This window comes from Dromiciops gliroides, chromosome 1 (genome assembly GCF_019393635.1).
Source record: "Dromiciops gliroides isolate mDroGli1 chromosome 1, mDroGli1.pri, whole genome shotgun sequence".
Classification (NCBI taxonomy): Eukaryota; Metazoa; Chordata; class Mammalia; order Microbiotheria; family Microbiotheriidae; genus Dromiciops; species Dromiciops gliroides.
In genome coordinates this window covers 47,431,610-47,453,825 of record NC_057861.1, presented here as the reverse complement: position 1 = coordinate 47,453,825, position 22,216 = coordinate 47,431,610, and the positions used below count along the sequence as shown (strand labels likewise).

The following is a 22,216-nucleotide window of genomic DNA, read 5'->3' as shown; positions in this document are numbered from 1 at the left end:
CACAGTTTTTAAAGAAAGAGACCAGGGGCTCAGAGACAGGCTTTATTATTCCTATGTCTGGGCCTGATTCTCTTGGATCTGCAAGGAGAGAGCCTAATCAGTTTAGTCTAGCCCTAGGCCTAATGCTTGAATCCCTTCTCATTGGTTCAGGGAGCTGATGGTTCCTTCTTAGCCTTGATGGGGATCTGGGGGTGCCCTCATCTCTCTCTTCAGTAGTATCTGCATAGCTGGAAAAGAACCAATAATCTGGGGAAGGTCTAAAGAATCTTCACCCCCTCCCTGGCATTACTCTTACAAAGGCCTTATGATAAATGCGGACTGTACTTAGCAGCCAGGCCAGGAACACTGGCTCAAGAAGGTGATCATTAAACCCATCCTAAAATCCCATGGAGAGAATGCATGCTTCCCCTTCTTCCCCCAGGGGATGGGATGGAGATGAACTGACAGACAGGGAGAGACAGAAGTAAAGGTTTCTGGTCCAGAACCAGTATTGTTCTGTGGAGTCCACACCCAACAAGAATCTGGGAGATTTCCCATAAAGACATAATCCTTAGAAGACCCATCATTCAGGTTTCATCCATCTACTGGGCAATCTGATGGCCTTAGGTTAGATCAGATATGCTGCTGGAACAGGCACGTTAATCAGTTGGGAGCCCCTCTCCTCGAGCCCGGAGGAAGTTGCAGGAGTTGGTGTCATCATTGGACTGGAGCTGCCTGTTCTTTTGCCCCTCTTTCTCTGACTGCTCATCACTTGTGTCTTGTTCCTCCAAGTCACTCCTCACATCACTCAGCTCCTAAAAATCAGAGGCCAAGAAATGAAGTGGATCAGAAACAGAGTAAGAGGGATGGACAGATGGAAAGTAACAAATCAGAGGTAATACACATTTTTTAAAAAGATAGTTCCTGCTCTCAAGGAGCTTACTATCTATTGGAAAAACACACAAAAGGAAGCCATATGGGGAGTGCGACATGAGGGGGCATCTTTTTCCATGGAGTTGAGACCAAGCAGAGCTGCAGATGGAAAGTGGAATGAACTGCAAAATTCAGTTTGTGCTGCTATGAAGGAAAGCTCTGGGTGGAGTTGAATGCTCCCCTCTCCAGACACCCCCTCTGCCAGTACTGCCTAAATGCTCATTAGCACTAGAATGCCAGGCCTGAGTCCTCATTCCCCCTATTCTTGCACTGTCTCCCCGAACACAGCTGCAAAGATCTCTGGGGCTGGGCTTCCTGTTTATTTGCCCACTGAAACAACAGGAAGCTCACCAAGATATAGAAGGATCAGAAGCCGAGATTAGGGCCAGCTTTGTACATACCTTGTTATGCCCAAGAACTGAATAGACTAAACGGAGGATGCAGTAGGACCAGAAGACATGGAGACCCTGTAGGACCAGTAGGAGGGCAATGGTCAAATAAAATCCAAAGAAGGGCTTTAACAAGTCTCTGGAATAAAAGATCATCCCGATGATTCTGCAGGGGAGAAAGAAAATGAGTTCACTTTGGGAACCTTCCAGACCCCCTTGGTCACTGGAGCATCAACCCTTAATGGGTCCCCATGCCAACTTTCCCATATGTAGAAGGTTTCATCAGCTTTTTGAGGGCCAGCTTTTGGCAACAGAAGGTCTTATAAGAGGAAGACTTTATCCCTTAGGTTTCCCAGGGTTCACAATTACTTCCCCCAACCCTTACCAACTCCTGGGAAAATGCTCACTTGCTTGGGAAGAGAATGAGCCGGTTGACAATGAATAGCACAGCAAAAATGATGAAGAGTATATCACATGTAAGTTTCCACTGTGCATAATGCAACATCTTACAGGCCTGGGAGGGGAAGAGAAAGAAAATCTTAGAATTACATCATCTCAGAGTTAAGAGAGGTCTCAGAGGGTATTTAGTCCAATGCTGACTTGAAGAGGAGTCTCCTTTGCAATTCCTTGACAAGTCTATGGGGATCTTGCTGCTTCTAAGAGATCACTCATTCCACTTTCATCCAGCTCAGATCCTTAGGAAGTTTTTTTCCCCTTGAGTCTAACCTAAAACTACTTATCCTTTGCCTCTCTTCGCTTCCCTCACCTCCCATTGTTCCTAGTTCTGTCCTCTAGGGTAAATCAGGTGATCAATCAACCATTACTTATTGAATACCTACTATGGGCTGGCACTAACTAGATGCCATGACAAAATTGAAAACAGATGATTTCCTCAATATAACTTAAAAGTCCAGTTTGGGGATAGAGCATATAAGACAGATACAAGGTGATTTTGGTAAGATAGCACATCATCTATGATGCCATTGGTCCTCTTTGAAAGTGAAGGACCCGGGGCAGTTAGGTAGCATAATGGATAAAGCACTGGCTCTGGATTCAGGAGGACCTGAGTTCAAATCTGACCTCAGACACTTGAGACATACTAGATGTGTGTCCCTGGGCAAGTCGCTTAACCCTTATTTACCCAAGAAAATAAAAGAAAGTGAAGGACCACCACCACCAATAACAACAGTGAATGATTCTTACTTGTGTTCCAAGAGTAAATTGATTTCCCACTCAGAGAAGAAGATAAAGGGATTAAAAGAATACCTCTCCACACTCCAGGTTGATTTGGAGGATGAAGGACACCCAAACAAAACAAAGGCAAGGCATTGATTGGGGTGGGGAAGGATCTGAGGTGGAGAAGACAACTTTTCTCAGGATGATAAAGTACAAAAGAGAGTATACAGACAAGAAAAGGAAAGAAAAGGACAGCTGTATAAATAAAGCTTAAAAAAATAAATTTGAGGATCTTCCTTCCAGAAGAAGGCAAAATAAATTATCAGGTGAGAGATCATCTTTTTTTAAAACTTTTAAGGGAGATCATATTATAGTAGTAGTTGGTGACCAATCCATCCCAGAGTTTATGAAGAAGAAGAAGAAGAAGAAGAAGAAGAAGAAGAAGAAGAAAACTGGGCATAGTCTGCCATGTAGCCTATTTAGGGAAAGCAGTTTTTAGTGGATTCAGAAGAAAGATAGGATCCAATCCTTTGGGGGAATTTGCCTAAGAGAGATAGGGAATGCTCAGGAATTAATTGTAATGAGACAAAAGAAAACAAATCAGTTGAGGAGGAAAAATGAGTTTTATTTGAAAAGAATGATGTGAAAAGGAATTCAGATTTTAAAAGAAATATGAAAAATATGGAAGCAAGGCCAATTAACAGAAGATGAATATAAAAAGTGCAGGATAGTTCTGTAAAAATAGCATCAGGAAAGCTAAAGAATGAACAATTAAAAAGCTATTCTCCCATGTCACAGACCTTCAAATACCTAATATCAGCTATTATATCTCACCAACTTTGAATCCCAAGTTTTCTCTTCTCCAAGTCAAACAAACCCAAGTCCTTCAATGGATTCTTGTTTGGCTTGAACTTCAGTCCACTACCTATCCTGGTCACTCTTCTTCAGAATCTCTCTCACTTGTCAGTTCTTCAGATGGATCCCTCACTGCTGATACTCATATCTAATAATAATGATAATAGTTAGCATTTATATTGTGCCTACTATGTGTAAAACATTGCTAAGTGTTTTGCAAATATTATCTCATTTGATCCTAGCAACAACCTGGAGGGGAGTAGATGCTATTATCGCTATTTTATGGGTGAGGAAACAGAAGCAAACAGAGGGTAAGTGACTTGCCCAAGGTCACACAGCTAGTGTCTGTGTTTAGATTTCAACTCAGGTCTTCTTAACTCCAGGGCCAGCACTCTATTCACTGTGCCACCTAGATGCCTTGTTCTTCCCAAAATGTGGTTTCTAAAGCTGTGCATAGTACTGTAGAGATGCTCTGTGCACTTCTCTGGGACAATAGCCCTTGTATACACAAGGCTCCCAGAGACTCAGGTTGATCCCATCTTCACTCACCCTGTCAAGAGAATGAGGGATGGCTCACTCACCTCTAATAAGATGTCTGTTATGTCATGTAGCAGCAATATCAGGGTTCCAAAGTACATAAAGTTGTAACAATAGGAGAGAAACAGCAAGGCAATGACAATAAAGTGGTGAATGACCTGTTCCTTGGTGTCCTGGGAAAAGGAAGGCAGCCATTACATTAGGACCTCGAGAACTTCCCTGGGTTCAAGGTTGGTCTGATCCATTGAGCTAAAGAATAGTGCATACCACTTCCTGACTACAGGAGCCTCCTCTAGGGTAGGACTAGGTCTGTCAAGGGGAGGCAGAGTCACATTAAGTGAGATAGAAGCAAGAGATGCTATGTCAGGGCATATATGACATCAGCAGGAGATAAAGGTAGAGGTGGCAGAAAAACAAAGCAGGAGAAATAGAAACTTGTTCAGATATGGTGAGACAAGCTTCAAAGGGTATAAACTGGTTGTGGAATTAAACTAAATTGATGTGGCCCCAAAGATCCAGCCTCCTCCCCTACCCTACCTCCACAGAGCCCAGACCTTGCTCAGCAGAGGACAATGAGCTTATATTCACCAGGGTTGCCCTTGCTTCTATGAGGCTTTATGTATGGTCCTGGGGCTTGACCTTCCGGGCCATGGCTAACCTCGACACTTTCCCATGAAGGTAGGGATTGGAAGTGAGCCTTACCTCTTTACTCCTGTTCTCTCCTCCTATCTAGATGGGGGGGGGGGGGTGAGGAAGCAGAGATTTTCCCTGAAGCCTGGATTCTAATTATGCTCACCTTCCTCTTCACATCAAAGGGCAGAGTGAGCAACAAAGAGTGGTAGAAGCTAATCTCCAGCAGGTACCAGCAATATATACCAGTCTTCAGAGGCTTAGGGTCAAAGCATCATATAGTCAAATGATGTTGCAAACCCAACACACCAAAAAACAAACAAACCAAACCAACACCCAGACCCAATGCTATAGGTTTCAAAAGGAGACAAAAATTCATTAGGGTTCATAGGACCAAGGACTTTGCCTTCTACCTTCTCTTTTCACAACCATTTGGACTCAACAAGAGAGAAAACTGGGCATGAAAATTACAAAGACACACACCAAATAAAAAAAATCTTGACCAAATACCGGTAAAATGAAGTGAAGGCTAGTTACAAAATGGAGTTGGTTTGGTATGGGAACTGAGAGAACCAAATAGGTTCTATCTCATGAACACTGACTCCCATGTATTACTAACTGCCAAATGTGTTATCTTCCATCCTATTGCTTTTCTACAAATCATCCATGGGAAGCTATTGTTTTATAAATGCAGATGGATGCAATTAATCAACATCTCTCAATTCTAGGAAAAGAAAGACATAATTTGACTGAAATTAACTCTTCCCCCTCCCCCTCCCAACTTGGAAAGCCCCTAATCTTTCCTCCAATTAAAAATCAAATTACCTAATTTTGTATCCTGGCTTATATCCTGTTAATTTTTTTTAATTGGTCTTATTTGAGTAATTGTTTTTAATACATAAAAATTTGTCTCACTTTATTCAAGGTCTTTGGACTTACTATGTAGTCCATTAACCTGTTTATTATGCTTGGTTTGCTAACAAATAATATAGCTCATATTGTTTCCTCAATTATTATTAATTATCTACCACAATACCAAAGTAGAAATTCTGAAAATCAAAGAAGATACTATCAGCATCGAAAGCCAACACTGAATTAAGTTTTTTGAATAATAAAATATATACACCAATGCACTGTTGGTGGAGCTGTGAACTATTCCAGTCTTTTTTTTTCTTTTTGGGGGGGGGCAATGAGGGTTAAGTAGTTGCCCAGGGTCACACAGCTAGTGAGTGTCGAGTGTCTGAGGCCGGATTTGAATTCAGGTCTTCCTGAATCCAGAGCAGGTACTTTATCCACTGTGCCACCTAGCTGCCCAATCCAGTCATTTTGTTTTGTGGGGCAATGGGGGTTAAGTAACTTGCCCAGGGTCACACAGCTACTAAGTGTCAAGTGTTTGAGACCAGATTTGAACTCAGGTCCTCCTGAATCCAGGGCTGGTGTTTTATCCACTGTGCCACCTAGCTGCCCCTCAGTCCAGTCATTCTTGAAAGCAGTTTGGAACTATGGCCCCAAATCACTAAACTGTATTTACACATTGACCTAGGAATACTACTACTAGGCTTATATCCTAAAGAGATCAAAGAAAAAGACATAAGTACTAATGTGTTTATAGCAGGGTTTTTTTTTTTTTTTTTTGTCGTGGCAAAAGACTAGAAGCTAAAGGGGGGGGGGGTGCCCATTAGTCATGGAACAGTTGAGCAAGTTGGTATGATGAAAATGATGAAATGGACTGTTTCAAAGAAATCTGGAAGAGTTGTACGAACTAAATTAAAATGAAGTGAGTTAAATTAGGAGAACAATTCATACAGAGACAGCAAATATTGTAAAGAACGAATTTTGAAAGACTTGAAGAACTCTAATCAATGTAAAGATCAACCATCATCCCAGGGCACCAATTATGAAGCATGTTCCCTACTTCCTAACAGAGAAATGATGACCTCGAGATACAGAATAAGACACATTTTCAGACATGACCAATGTGGGAATTTATTTTGCTTGCCTATGCATATCTGTTACCAGAGTTTTGCCTTTTTTTTTTTTTTCTGTTGAGGTCAGGGTTTATAGGAAGGGGAAGGAGCTAGGGATAAGGGCTTCCAAAAAACAAAGAAAAGAGGGTCATTAGAGCATTTTTAAAAATGTACATAAGGGGGCAACTAGGTGGTGCAGTGGATAAAGCACTGGCCCTGGATTGAGGAGGACCTGAGTTCAAATTTGACCTCAGACACCTGACACTTACTAGTTGTATGACCCTGGGCAAGTGACTTAACCCTCATTGCCCTACAAAAAAATGAACAAAAGAGAATGGAAAGAAGGCCAAAAGAGACTATAGCTTTGAAAGTTACATGTTGTATGTATGTATGTATACATATATGTGCATATATTATATTGCATACATAGGTACTTGCTATATATTTAATATGCTTAAAAACTAACTGCACATAGTCAAAATTCAGTTTTATGTACAATCCTAACATGTGTGTGGAAATGCTCATTTTATTTTTATTAAGCTCAGAATTTAAAATATATAAATAAATCAAAGATAAATGTAGTCTTACCCTTTAGTTAAAAAATCAGATTCACAAATATGAGATGAAATAGGCTTGTTTTGATTTGGGTTTTGTTTTGTTTTTTGCTTAGTATGAGTCAGCAGTGTGCAGAGGCAGCCAAAAAAAAAGATAATGAGATTTTAGGTTTCATCTTTTCTGGATTATTCTGTTCAGCTCTGTGTGCCATATTTTAGGGAGGCCATTTTAAAAGTTTCTCTGGATCGAGTCCATAGAAGAACAACCAAAATGGTGAAAGGCATTGAAATCATGTCATGCTGTGACCTAACTGATGGAACTAGGGAGGTTTAGCTTGGAGAAGAGAAGGGAGAAATTAGATTTGTTCTATTTGACCTTGGAAGACAAAACTAGATGCAAAGGGTGGTAGGTGCAAAGATGTAAGTTTAGATGATATAAGGAAAACATTCCTAACAATTAAAGCTATCTCTAAGTGGTATGAACTGCCTTGGGAAACTTTGGTTTTCTTTCCCAGCAAGTCTTCAAGTAGAAGTTCAGTGAGCTCCTCTTAGGTTGTAGAGGGGATTCCTCTCTGCCATTTGTCAGGTAGAGTCTGCACTAGATGGCCTCAGAGGTTCTTTTATGACACAGATGGTATGATTTTGAATGGGAATGAACTTCAGCTTCTAAGACCTATTTTATAGGCACCTTAGATATCCACCCTTGTCTTTTCCTGCTCACCTGCTTGGGGTATCCCTCAAAGCATTTCGTTGACTCCCAAAACCATGTTTCCTGGGAGAAACAAAGGACAAATCACAGGAAAAATAAACAAACTCTTAGCACTTAACAAACAATCTCCACAAGCGTCAGCTGTGTCCCCATTAATTCCGCAGAGAACTCTAACACTCAACAAAAATCATCCCATTCCCACTTTGCAGTGTTCTTTATCATTATTCTGGCCTCACCTTCTCTCTCTTCCTCAGGTCAGGACACAATCAAAGTCAAACCCATCTGGCAAAGCCTCTGGTGAAAGGAGAGGTTTTTACCCCAATTCTTGTTCTTGTTTCTTCCTTACTCTGGGCCATCAGGACCTGAATTCCCCGTTATCTTTGACATAGGCCTGTGTAGTGGAAGAGCTAAGATGATCTGCCAAACTAGGAGTTTATCAAATAGGACCCTGGCCAAATTGTCTGCCTTCCAATTGGTGCATACATCAATCTGGGTACTACCCCACCCCAACAAAGTACTTGAGTTTGCCTATTTCTTGAGCCCTAGGTTAGCACTTTGCCAGCTTAGGTGCTTGAGGTAACCCTCAAAGTCTGACTTAGGCTCCTGAAACCATATCTTTTGAAAGAAATCAATCTCCATTCTGCACCCCTCTGCCCAAATCTTCAGCCTGGTTCAGCTGTCCCTGCAAGTCTTACTTCAGTAGTCTGATGCCATGATTTGTTTTGATTCATCAGGACTCAGGATTTCTAATCCACCCTGCTTGTTGGTTAGGCAAGCCAGTCCCACTATACAGCCATTCTCCACACCCCAATACCCCAAAGGACTTTGAAGGAGAGATGATGTAGGAGAATGGAGGACAGGGACTGAGGGAAAAGGTAAAGATGGAACAAGGAATATAATGAAATAGCTATTGTAGGAAGGAGTTAGGAAGGGATAAATGCACATAAGAGAATGGAAAGAAGGTAGAAAGGGACTATAGCTTTGAAAGTTACATGTTGTATGTATGTATATATACATATATACATATATGTGCACATATTATATTGCATACATAGCTGGTGAAGAAGTGGAGATGAATAAAAAGCAATGAAGAATAATAAAGGGGAATGGAGGGAGGAGAGTGGTCCAGAAGATGGAGACCCAAGCGAGGTGATGGGTATAGAAAGGACAGGGGATAGAGGGGAAGAAGAGGAATAAAGAGAATGCTCAGATAGGGCAAAAAGGTAGGGAAAGAGATAAATTTGGGCACTTGGGAATTTAGAGGTGGGGGACATGGTAAATATGGGAACTGGACCAAAGAAAACGGGAATGGAGGAAATGAGAGCACAAGTTTGGGGAAGGGTGAAGGATGGTCAGGGACAAAAGAAATTTTTGGACATGGCCAATGCAGGAATTTGTTTTGCTTGACTATTTATATTTGTCACAAGTAATTTCTTCGGCAGGTGTGGGAGTAGGAGGGGGAGTAGTGGAAAGAAGAGAAAATAAATGTTAATTGAAAAAAATTACTTAAAGAAAAACCATGTGATATAGTAGTGGAAAATGTCAGAGGGATAATGAGGATATGAAGAGAATAGAGAGGATGAAGGGTCAGAGGGGAATGGAGAGGCCCTATGGTAAGATTGGGACAGGATGTACTCACATTGTAAATGGTGAGGATGCCGCCAAACAAAGAAGAAAAATAAAAGAAAAATCTCCAACTGAAAATAGAAAACAAAGGAGAGGGAATTAGGGAAGGTGGGGAGGATGAGATATATAGATAGGGCCACTGTTGGGGGTGGGGGTTGGTGGTAGAGTGGACTAGAAAACAAACAAGTGAGTCTTTTGCTTTTCCAATGAAGTCTGATAACAAAGCTCCTTAACCATGGAGAAAATTTGGGTCACTAATGCACTGTTGGTGGAGTTGTGATCCAACCATTCTGGAGAGCCATTTGGAACTATGCTCAAAGAGCTATAAAACTTTGCACACCCTTTGACCCAGAAATACTACTAATAGGTCTATATCCCAAAGAGATCATTAAAAAGGGGAAAGGACCCACATGTACAAAAATATTTCTAGCAGCTCTCTTTGTGGTGGCAAAGAATTGGAAATTGAGGGGATGCCCGTCAATTGGGGAATGGCTGAACAAGCTGTGGTATATGAATGTAATGGAATATTATTGTGCTATAAGAAATGCTGAGCAGGTAGATTTCAGAAAAACCTGGAAAGACTTAAGACTGATGATGAGTGAAGTAAATAGAACTGAGAGAACCTTACTAGTATTACATGTAACTGGAAAAAATACTATTAAGATTCTAAAAATCAATTAATTAATTAAAAAAGAAAATGACAAAAAAGCAAAAAAGGAGGAAGAAGAGGAGAAGGAGGAGGAGAAGGAGAAGAAGAAGAAGAAGAAGAAGAAGAAGAAGAAGAAGAAGAAGAAGAAGAAGAAGAAGAAGAAGAAGAAGAAGAAGCTCTTTGACTCTAACCTGCTCCCCCCAGTGTCCTGGTCCTGGTGCTATTCCTTCATTAGCCTTCACCCTCTACCCTGCCCCAGTTTACCTGGATTCACAGAACTTCTTTGTCAGATTTGGTCGTTCTTGGTTCCTTCGTTGTCGAAACCACCTCTGGGTCTCTCTCACAGAGAGGCCACACTGACTGGCCAAGTGACTCAGCTGATCCTGGGGATTAAGGGAAAGGGAAGACATCAAATCTTAGAGACTATGGGGAACTCAGCAAATATGGTGTCCATTATGTGCCAGGTATTGTTCAAAGCCCAATATTCTCTTCTTTCAAGAGCTTGTTTTCAACTGAGGGGAGGGGGAATGTATGCTAAGAAAACCCAAAGTACATGTAAAATAAACATGAAATAATTTGGGGAGAACACAGATTACAGTTATCCCTTCCATATAACAAAAGTTAGGAGTGTGGTGCCCTCCCCCCGCCCCCCACAAAAAAATCTGGAAAATCTCAATAAAAATTTTTGGCCCTCCCTTCATATCAGAGAAAATGTCTGAATTATTATGGTATTAAAAGATAAAATATGTTGATATTATATAATACCATACATACATTTTTTGTATTTCTGAGTTTCTAAACTTTCGGTGTTATCTTAGCCTTCATGTGTCACCTGTGGCTTCTGCAAAACTCCCTCCAAAATGCTCATTTAATTTCTTATGCTGGCCTGAGATATATTATGATGGGGAGAGTTGCAATGTGGAAGGGATAACTATACTGACAAAATGAAGGGTGACAGTAGAGCTCAACCGTGAAGGGAACTATGGGCTCCAAGAAGTGGAGTTGAGTATGGAGAGCATTCCATGAATGTCAGCTGGCCTGTGTCCTACTGAGGGTATTACCATTCTTCCAGTCATCCCCCCAGGCTCAAAATCTCAGGGTCATCCTTGACCTTTCTTCATTCCCTCCCTCCCTCCTTCCTTCCTTCCTTCCTTCCTTCCTTCCTTCCTTCCTTCCTTCCTTCCTTCCTTCCTTCCTTCCTCTCTCTCTCTCTCTCTCTCTCTCTCTCTCTCTCTCTCTCTCTCTCTCTCTCTCTCTCTCTCTCTGGATAATGAGAGTTAAGGGAATTGCTCAGGATCACACACCTAGTAAGTGTCAAATGTCTGAGGTCAGATTTGAACTCAGGTCCTCCTGAATCCAGGGCCAGTGTTTTATCCACTATACCACCTGGCTATCCACCTTGACTTCTTTCATGAACTCATTCCACACATCCAAAAATCTCTTGCCAAGTTTTATTTTTACCCTGCCAACATTCCTTTTTTGTCTTCTTTCCACTCACACAACCATCACCCTTGTGTAGGCCCTCATGAATTGATTCAATAAACATTTATTAATCACCTACTGTATATGAGGGATAGTTCTATGTACTGGGGATACAAAAAGAGGTAAAAGATGGTCCCTGTCTTCAAGGAGCTTGCAATCTAATGGAAGAAGACAACATACAGATATAACAAAAGAAACTGTATGTAGGACAAATAGGAACTAATTAACTGAGGAAAAACAATGGAATTAAATGGGGTTAGGGAAGGAAGGCTTCCTGTAGAAGGGACTACTGCAGTAGCCTTCTGGTGGGTCTTCTTTTTGTTTTTTGTTTGTTTGTTTGTTTGGTGAGGCAATTGGGGTTAAGTGACTTGCCTAGGGTCACATAGCTAGTAAGTGTTAAGTGTCTGAGGCTTCATTTGAACTCAGGTCCTCCTGAGTCCAGGGCTGGTGGTGTATCCACTGTGCCACCTAACTGCCCTTGGTGGGTCTTCTTGACTCAAATCTCTCCTCTCTTCAATCCATTCTTCAATCTGCTGCCAAAGTGATTTTCTAAAATCACACTTCTATCAAGTCATGTCAACCTACCCCCACTTCTCCCCCTCCCAACCCCACTCAATAAACTTCACTTGCTTCTTAATAACTCCAGGATCAAATATAAAATCCTCTGGCATTTAAAACTCTTCACAGCCTCATCCCTCCCTACATTTCCAATCTTCTGACACTTTACTCTCCTCAACATGCTTTATGATCCAGTGACACGGCCCTTCTTTCTATTCTTTTTTTTTTTGAGTTTTATATCCATTTCATTGTTTTCACTCTCAGGTTGCCATTTTGGTTTCATTTAGATAAATTCTCTTTAACATTTCTTTCAATTAATGGAATAAAACAAGCATTTCCATAACATAGTATAATTTTTAAAAATTATTTACACATGAAACTGCAAATCTATTATGTATAACTTGCTATTCCTTTAAATTATATAATAAAGTTATCATGTAAGATTTTCCCCCTTCTTTCTATCCTTTAACACAATATTCCATCTCCCATCTCTGTGCCTTTTGCATTAGCTGACACCCCCCCCCTTTTTGGGGGGTGGGGCAATGAGGGTTAAGTGAATTGCCCAGGGTCACAGAGCTAGTAAGTATCAAGTGTCTTTGGCCAGATTTGAACTTAGGTCCTCTTGAATCCAGGACCGGTACTTTATCCACTGCACCACCTAGCTGACCCAAGTTGATCCCCTTTTTGCATTAGCTGACCCTGTTGCCTGGAATGCTCTTTTTCCTCACCTCCACCTTTCAGCTTCCCAGGCTTCTTTCAAGATAATGCTCAAACCGGGAGCAGCTAGGTGGCACAGTGGATAAAGCACCGGCCCTGGATTTAGAAGGACCTGAGATCAAATTTGGCCTCAGACACTTGACACTTACTAGCTGTGTGACCCTGGGCAAGTCACTTAACCCCAATTGCCCCACCAAAAAAAAAAAAAAGAAAAAGAAAAGATAAAGCTCAAATTACACTTCTGCAGGCCTTCCTTTCCTGGTCCCCCAGCTGTTGCTGCCTCCTCTCTGACAATACCTTCCATTTGCACCAATTCCATCTTGTATAATACTTGTTTTCTCTCTCCTAACTGAGTTCCTGGAGGCAGAGTGTATTCCTAGTACTTAGCACAGTGCCTTCTACATACTGAACACTTAATAAATGTTCATTGAATTAGTAATGGTGCAAAGGTTGATGGAGAAGAGGAAAGCTGTATTGGGGAATAGTACATGGACCAGTTTGGTTGGCATACTGAGTGTTAGAGCAGGAGGGATGTGTAGCAATCCTTGAAAGATAGAGTGGAATCCTATTATGAAGGGTTTACAATATCAAAAAGAGTTTTCATTTATCCTAGAGTCAAAAAAGGAAACCATTAATGCTTCTCAAGTGAGGGAATGACAAGGTCAGATCTCTGTTCTACGAATATCAGCTTGGCAGCTGTGCAGAAGGTAAATTATAGAGGGAAGAGACTGGAGGCAAGGAGATCTATCTGGAGGCTACTGCAAAAATGGGGACAAAGGGTAATGAAGGTCAGAATTAAAGTAGTTGTGGTGCAAGTGGGGAGAAGGGGATGAGCACGAGAAACGTTCAAGGTACATAAATCATGGCGAGCACTGACTTAAATGTGGTGGTGAGAATAAAGAACCAAGGATGACTTTTAATGGGCAAACCTATGTTTACAGAAATAGAATGTCAGATCTGTAAATGATCTTAGAAATCATAATGTCCAACCCCTCAATTTTTCAGGTGAGAAAACTAACTCTTAGGAGAAGTGTCATAGCCATAGTCCCACGGGAAGTTAGTGACAGAGCTGAGATTAGAACCCAGGCTTTGCCAATTCTCTCTGATATCAATTAGAGTTCAGTCTTCCCAGGGGAGATGATACCACAAGGAGTCTGTGTCTGAGCCAGTCTTGGGTACAGAGTTCTTTCCACATCTTCTATCTACCTCCTATTTAAGAACCAGTATATACATACATACATACACACATACATTCATACACATACACACACATACATATATACATATACATACACACACATATGTACATGTATAGCTGCTCCTGAAGGTATTTGGAGGCATCTCTGGTTCCTGAATGGCATTCAAACGTGGGGACTGCTCACCTCTTGGGGATTCCAACTCTGAGTCTGGAAAAAGGACTCCAGGATGGGGTTGGGAGCAGCCTTTAATCTAGGGTGGTCACGAACACCCATGACCTTGCTCAGACATATAGCAATGTTCCTTCAAGAAGAGACAGGAGAAGGTGAGTACCCAGAAACCTACATCAGGCCTCTTTCAACATCTCTGACCCAGAAATCCATGTCCACCCTTCCTCACACCCACACCATCTCTGACTCAGAAACCCATGTCAACCCTCTCTCCACCCCCATCTCTAGCCATTTGGGAGCTTCCTTTGCCAACTTTTTTCCCATCAACTAGACCAACCAAGTTAACCTGGCATAGCCTGAGAGAGATAGAAAGTGTTGGGGGGGATGTATGGAGGCTATAGGAAGGGGCAGAGGTATCTCTCTGGGAGCACATACAGGATGCTGAACCTGGGGAAAAAGAAGTTCATCATTTTTATTTATGGGAGGGGGCGCTTTCAGACTGTCATGAAAGGGGTAGAAGCATCCCTGCAAAAATGAGTCCCTGATTGGAGAGCCTACCTTGAGTTGTGCTTTAGTCAAAGAGCAAATGTTCTCCTCCCCTCAAATCCAGCAAGTATTGGGCCTACTGTAAAAAAAGTCCCATTCTTGATACTGAGATGTTGGAAATATAGACATAGAGAAGACATAATTTTTGTTCTTAGACAGTTTGAAATTTATTGTATGGGGGCAGCTAGGTGGCGCAGTGGATAAAACACCGGCCCTGGATTCAGGAATACCTGAGTTCAAATCCGGCCTCAGACACTTGACACTAGCTGTGTGATCCTGGGCAAGTCACTTAACCCTCATTGCCCCTCAGAAAAAAAAAATCATGAAGTTTACTGTATACAGGGTGAGGTGGAGGTAGGGGTGATATCCTCACAGATCTTCATAATATCACAAGATAAATGCATAAGGGCACTTGAAAAATAAAAAGGGGACCACAAGACAAGTGTGAGAAATGATTATTAATAACCAATATCTTGGGGAGATTCAGGGCTCTGTCCCCCTTCTTCCAAAGTCCTGACTTTAAGTCCACTTTTTCTTGTAGGACATTACTGATAATGAGATTGGTCAGACTTTGTCCAACCTTTCAAGGAATTTAATCCAGGATGGGGACATCTATCTACTCAAGCTTGGTTGGAGAAAGATCCTTTTGTCTAGATAGCCCAAGGCAGGGAGTAGTTTGGTATAGCTGGGGGTGGTCTGAGTAGAGATGTTTTCTCTGTTCAAGGATCACTCTCAGCCCTATTTACCACCTACTATTTCTAAGGGTATATAAATTGTGAGCTCTGCCTACATTGTCTTTGGTCCAAGAGAGATGTCCAAATGACCATCCTTTTATTGATAACCTGCTGACCTCGTTAATAAAATGCTTAAATTACCCAGAAACTATGTCTCTCAAACCTTTTTAAAGGTCCCACAGGCAAGGTCATTGTTAATGGTTGTCAAAGCCCTGCAGTATAAAGCTTTTTTTTTTTTCCGGGGCAATGAGGGTTAAGTGACTTTCTCAGGGTCACACAGCTAGTACATGTCAAGTATCTGAGGCTGGATGTGAACTGAGGTCCTCCTTAATCCAGGGCCAGTGTTTTATCCACTGTGCCACCTAGCTGCCCCAAGGTCATTGTTCATAGTGGGAGGGGGAAGAAGAAGATCAGCAAAAGCTTTCTGGAGAAAGTAGTATAGGAGTTGGGCTTTTATTTATTTATTTATTCATTTATCTGCCAATTCATTTAATTATCTATTTATTTGTTCATTTATTTATTTTTTTAAATTTTTTTCATTCATTTATTTATTTACTTACTAGTTAATTAATTAATTGATTGATTTGTTTGTTTTTGTGGGGCAATGAGGGTTAAGTGACTTGTCCAGGGTCATACAGCTAGTAAGTGTCAAGTGTCTATATCACCTAGCTTACCCGTGGGACTTGGGCTTTTAAAGGTTGAGAATAATTCAAAAGGTAAAGATGCAAGGGAGAATGTTCCAGGTATAGAGAATATAGTAGGGGCATGGAAATGGGAGGATGTAGGAAATTATGTGAGAAGGGGGTCTAGGGAGACAGGAAGGGAGGCCTGGAAGATCATCTAGTTGAGGTGGTGAAGTAGAGAGCACTGGGCTAGGAGTCAGGAGGACCTGAATTCACATCCAGCCTCAGACATTTAATAACTGTGACCCTGGAGAAGTCATTTAGTCTCAGTTGCTTTGGTTTCCTCAACTGAAAAATGATGATAATAATAGCACCTAACTTATAGAGTTGTTGTGAAATTCAAATAAAATAATATTTGTAGAGTGCTTAGTATAGCACATGACACATAGTAAGTGCTATATAAATATGCTAGTTATTATTATTATTTTTATTATTATGCCAGAATGTAGAGCACATGGAGAGACATGATAAGTGTCACTTCCATTTCCAATGGCATGAAAAATATTCCATTATATTTATATGCCACAAGTTCACAGAATTACTGTGAGGAAAGCACCTTGTCAACCTAGCTAGCTTCTTTAAATGACCTGGTATATAAACTGTGCATCCTTTTGACCTAGAGATAACACTACTAGGCCCATAGCCTAAAGGAATACAAGGAACAGAATTCATATATACAAATATATTGATAGATCTTCTTTTTTTTTTTGCTTGATGGCAAAGAACTGGAAACTGAGGGAGTACACATCAATCAAGGAATGGCTGAAAGAATCAGGTTATGTGAATGTAAGAGAATATCATTGTGTCCCAAGAAATGATGGAGGAACCAATTTCAGAGAAACTTGGGGAGACTTGGATGAACTGATACAGACAGAAGTGAGCAGAACCTGAAGAACAATGCACACTATTACAATATTGTAAAAACGAATAACTTGAAAGACATAAAAACTCTGATCAATGAAATGATCAATCCCGGCTCTAGAAGGCTGATGATGAAGATCGCTGCCCACCTTGACAGAGAGGTGATAGATTCAATTCAATGACACACCCAATATGGGAATGTTTTGCTTGACTTTGCATATTTTTCATAGAAAAGTTTTGTTTATCTTTGGGGGGGACAGTGAGAGGAAACAATATTAGTTAATTTTAAAAGATTTAATTTGAAAAATAAAATAAGCTATATGGTTCAGTGAAAAGAACAATGGAATTGAAGTCAGAGGATTAGAGTTGGAATCTTAGCTCTGCTTTTTACCTTATGGTAATCAAATGACTCGTTGGGGTTTTGAAAGAAAATGAGGGATAGACTAAGACAAATGCTTATTGAGTTTGGGGTGGAGGAACTAGTAGAGTTAGACTAAGATCAAGTTAATATAAGTAAAACTAAGCAGATAGACACAATCCTCTCTTAGGATGGGAGTGAGAATCAATACAAAAAAAAATTTGCCAATACCTATATGGTCAAAGGATGTAATTCTCACAAGTGTTTGGTAGACGGTGGTTGGCATGTCATAAGCATTTGCTAAATGTTTTGCCTTTCCAAAGAAAAGATGTAAGCTATAAAAAACAATATGAAAGGCTTCTCTAAATTGCTAGTAATAAGAAATGCAAGTCAAAACATCTCTAAAGTTTAATTTCAAACCCAACAAGTCAGCAAAGATGATCAAAGATGTAAGGAGTCCATTTTAAAGGACCTGTGGAAAGACAAATACACTAATACAATGTTAGTAAATCTATGAATTTGTTAAACTGTTGGAGAAAACAATTTGGATTGGGGTGGGAAAAGTCATTAACTGTCCATACTATTTTACCCAGACATCTCAGTGCTCCAATGAGTTCCAAGGCCGGATAAAAAGGTCCCATAGATAACAAAATATTCATAACAGTACTGTTTGGAAAACAAAATTGGAAGCATAGTGATTCCCCAGTGATTAAGAGTATGATAAATTGCTGTATGTGAACATGTGGTACATATTGTCCCTTGTCCCTTCCCTCCCCCCCCAAAAAACCCAGAATGTAAACTTCTTGAAAGGAAAGACTTTTGTGCTTTTCTTTGTATCCCAAGGAACTAGCACAAGGCCCGGTACATGGTATAAATGAATGAATGAATGAATGAATTAGTGAAAAAAGAATGTATTAAGTGCTTATATGTTAATCACTGGGGATACAAATAGAGAAGCAAGCCAGTTCCCATTCACATTCTGATGGGGAAGATAACACATATGGAAGGTTTTAGATGCAAATCACATGGAAAAGTGTGATAGTCCTTCTGGTACAGCAGCAAATTAGATACTGGGTATGTGATAAATCTTTGTTGATTGATATTGACATGGGCTTAGGATTAGTCAGAAGAAGTTTCTCCTGTGAGAAGCAAAACCAAAGATGAATATATATATATATATATATATATATATATATATATATATATATATAGAGAGAGAGAGAGAGAGAGAGAGAGAGAGAGAGAGAGAGAGAGAGAGTAATTAAGGGACTATGAAAGTGTAAATCTTTACAGAGGAGTAACTAAAGACCCCCACCACCTATTCTCCCCCATTGATCAACAAAATTGATTATTATCCTATAAGAAATAACAAATGTGAGGAAATCAGAGAAACCTGGGAAAATTCCTACAAACTGAGTGGAAGGAAGGAAGAAAAACCAGGAGATGATTATAATCATCTAAGTAAAAAGAACATTAGCAAGAATCCAAATGCTATGTAACCAATCTTGTCCTTTGAGAAGAAATGAGCCCCCACAGAAATGGGGGGACTACAGATGTTATATTTGTTGTCAGGCATGGTTTTATCATTTGTTTTTTGTTACATGAGAAAGCTCAAGCTGCTGGGAGGTTGGGGGGAGGGATACAATATGAATTGTAGTGACTTGTGTAAAAACAAAAAGTCTCAACAAATCTTTTTGGGGGGGGGGCAGGGCAATGAGGGTTAAGTGACTTGCCTAAGGTCACACAGCTAGTAAATGTCAAGTGTCTGAGGCTGGATTTGAACTCAGGTCCTCATGAATCCAGGGCCAGTGCTTCATCCACTGTGCCACTTAGCTGCCCCCTCAATAAATCTTTAATTCTAACAGAGACAAACAGACAGAAAAGGAGAGACAGAGGAGCATGTAGTTGACTCACCTCTCAAAGCCATATCGGATGATCACGAAGATGAATGCCAGGGGAATGGTTGCCAGAAGGTCCTTGGGGTGAGGGTAGGTGACCCCATTGGAATCCTCCATGTCGGCCCATGTGTACCCAGGAGGCAGCCAGTACTCATCCTTCCAAAACCATTGGTACAGGTTGGCCAGCATCCTGGGGGCAAAAGGCCAAGGATTTTACTGGAGATGTCTAAGAGGCTGAGGACAGAGCAAACTCTAGTTAACTTCCCCCCCCCCAGGGCAATGAGTGTTAAGTGACTTGCCCAGGGTCACACAGCTAGTAAGTGTCAGGTGTCTGAGGCCAGATTTGAACTCAGGTCCTCCTGAATCCAGAGCTGGTACTCTACCCACTGTGCCACCTAGCTGCCCCCAACTCTGGTTAACTTAGTCAGTTCACCTAGATCATCTATTTTAGAAACAGAGAATGTCAAGCTGCAAGGAGCCTTACAAAAACCCTGTCTCCTCATTTTTCAGATGTACCTGAGCTCATGTGGCAAAGTCAATGGCAGAGCTGGACCTAGAGCCTAGATCTGCTTGACCCCCTGTTCAGAACCGTTTCTACTGCACCTTGCCACCACCAGGTACCTGGAAGGGAATTGGCTGCATGGTACTCTTCAGACATGCTGGCTACTGCCCAAATCTTTCTTGGCATAGAAAACTGAAGTGTTGCGGATTTTGTCTAGCACTAGCCTGCCCCTGGCCTAGTCCAGCCCAGAGCTGTCCGCTGTGGCAGCATGGATGGGAAGTGAGGAAGGCAGCTCCCAGGCCAGGAGAATAGAACCTAGAACCAGGGAGGGGCCTCAGAACAGGGAATGTCAGAACTGGGAGGGCCCCTCAGAACCCAGAATATCAAGGCTGGGCCTTTAGAACACAGTGTTTGAGCTGGGAGGACTGGGAGATTGGTAGAGTTAGGAAGAGCTAGATAGACCTTGCAATGGGTAATGAGCTCCCTGTTACTGAAGGTATTCAGTCAGAAGCTGAGAGATTCCTTTGCTTTAGGAGGGGATTCCAGTTTCAGGTGAGGGTTTGAAACAAACATTATTGTAGGGCCCTTCCAGTATCGACAGTCTAGGCTTCCCCTCTGGCTTTTTCAGCACTCAACCCATCTTTGTGCAGTGACCTACTGAGGAAAATGTATAAAACAGGCTCTGTGACCTTCCCTGGGTTCAGCATGTTCTCCAAGGCATCTGCCTCCCCTGAATCTCTAGCTTTTCCCAAATAGACAGAAGTGATGAGATCGGGAAGACACCTGGGACCACTCAGTGGGGAGGCCAGGCCAGCATCTGGCTGCCAGAGAACACCCTGACTTTCCTTATGTTGGATGAGTGCCCCTCCCTCTGGCCTCTGCTGGTAGTACTACCTCCAAGGTAGCTGGTGGAGCAGTAGATAGAGCACTGGGCCTAGAATCAGGAAGACCTGAGTTCAAATCTGGCCTTGGATTATGTATGGGACAAATGCCTCAGTTTACCCAAGTAATTTGAGGAGACCACCAAGTCAAGCAGAGACAGATTTATTTCATTCTCATGAGAATGGGCAACCCCATGCAAGAGATGAGGAGCGTGCTAATGGGCTCATGAGTTGGGTTTTTACGGAAGTTTTGAGGGGGGGTCCCCTTGTGCACAGGGTGAGCTCACAATCTAACATCCAATCCTGTCTCACCCAGGATGCATGTTCAGCTCATGACTATGGTATGGATGCATACTCAGCTACATCTGAGAGCTGGGGGAAAGAGGAGGGGGACAGGGTGAAACCACTCCACCCGTGTAAGGAGGGAGCAAGGGGGAAGAAGGGAGAGATGGTACCAGGAACTAAGGCTTAGGAATGCAATAAGGGAGAGGTAGTATCAGGGTGGGTCTGCGCTAGCAGGAGACAGCTCTCCTGCTTGGTCATAGAACAACAGGGGAGTAAGAGGTGTGTTGTAGCAATGGAATGGCTAACAATAACAAGGGGGCTTTGAAATGCAGGCGCGGGGCAGGGATGGTACCAATGTATATCAAGTTCAGTAAAGCAAGATACATGATTACTACAATATTGGACAGAATGATCTAACAATAACAGGGACTGGGGGCTGGGTACTTTCCAGACCCCAATCTCAGAGTCTGAACTGACTCAAGTCTACCATATCCTACTCAGATTACATGTGTGAACTTGGGCTTCATTCAGTTTCCTCAACTGTAAAATGAGGATCATAATAGCACCTACCTTTTAGGGTTACAGTGAGGATAAAATGACATAATATATATATTTTTTCTTTCTTTTTTTTTTTTTTGGTGAGGCAATTGGGGTTAAGTGACTTGCCCAGGGTCACACAGCTAGTAAGTGTTAAGTGTCCGAGGCTGGATTTGAACTCAGGTCCTCCTGAATCCAGGGCCAGTGCTCTATCCACTGTGCCACCTAGCTGCCCCTACATAATATTTTTAAAGTGCCTGGTACATAGTAAGTGCTGTATACATGCTATTTATCTATCTGTTTGTTTATTCATTCATTTGTTTATTCATCTATTCATGCACTTATTTATTTATTTGGTCATTTCTTATTTGTTTAGTCATTCATTTATTCATCTTTCTATTTATCTTTTTATCTATCTATCCATTCATTCATTCGTTTATTTATCTATTCATCCATTTATTTATCTATTTATGTATTTATTTGTCTATCTATGTCTGTTATCTATCTGTTATGGGGAAATAGGTGGGGGTTTGGGAAAGGGGTTGGGGTAGGAGTAGGGGTCCTTAGGAATTCCTCTTTAAAGAATTACACCCTCTTGCACCCAAATCCAATAGAATAAGATAATAGGTTTTTTTTAGGGGCCGGGGAAGGGAAATCAAGAGAGAAATCCTTGGACTTCTCATGGGGAGAAGATATGGCACAGAACATGGCTCTGAGATACCAATCTCCTCGAGCAGGAGACAGGCAGGTACTTTTATAGAGGACTGATGGGGTGATCATCTGACTCTGGAAAGTTCCCTTAT

At 41.5% G+C, this 22,216-nt stretch overlaps 1 protein-coding gene across 1 annotated transcript; it reads right to left on the bottom strand.

The window, feature by feature from the left end:
• Positions 1-638: 638 nt before the first annotated feature.
• On the bottom strand, positions 639-19,406 carry LOC122736311 (ceramide synthase 4-like). Its single transcript, XM_043978457.1, has 10 exons — positions 19,225-19,406; positions 14,144-14,261; positions 10,269-10,387; positions 9,369-9,426; positions 7,742-7,792; positions 4,666-4,758; positions 3,914-4,042; positions 1,709-1,815; positions 1,314-1,467; positions 639-794 (listed from the first exon to the last, which is right to left on the bottom strand). The coding sequence occupies exons 1-10, from the start codon at positions 19,395-19,397 to the stop codon at positions 639-641; spliced, it is 1,158 nt and encodes a 385-aa protein (XP_043834392.1). The 5' UTR covers positions 19,398-19,406.
• Between the last annotated feature and the right edge of the window lie 2,810 nt (positions 19,407-22,216).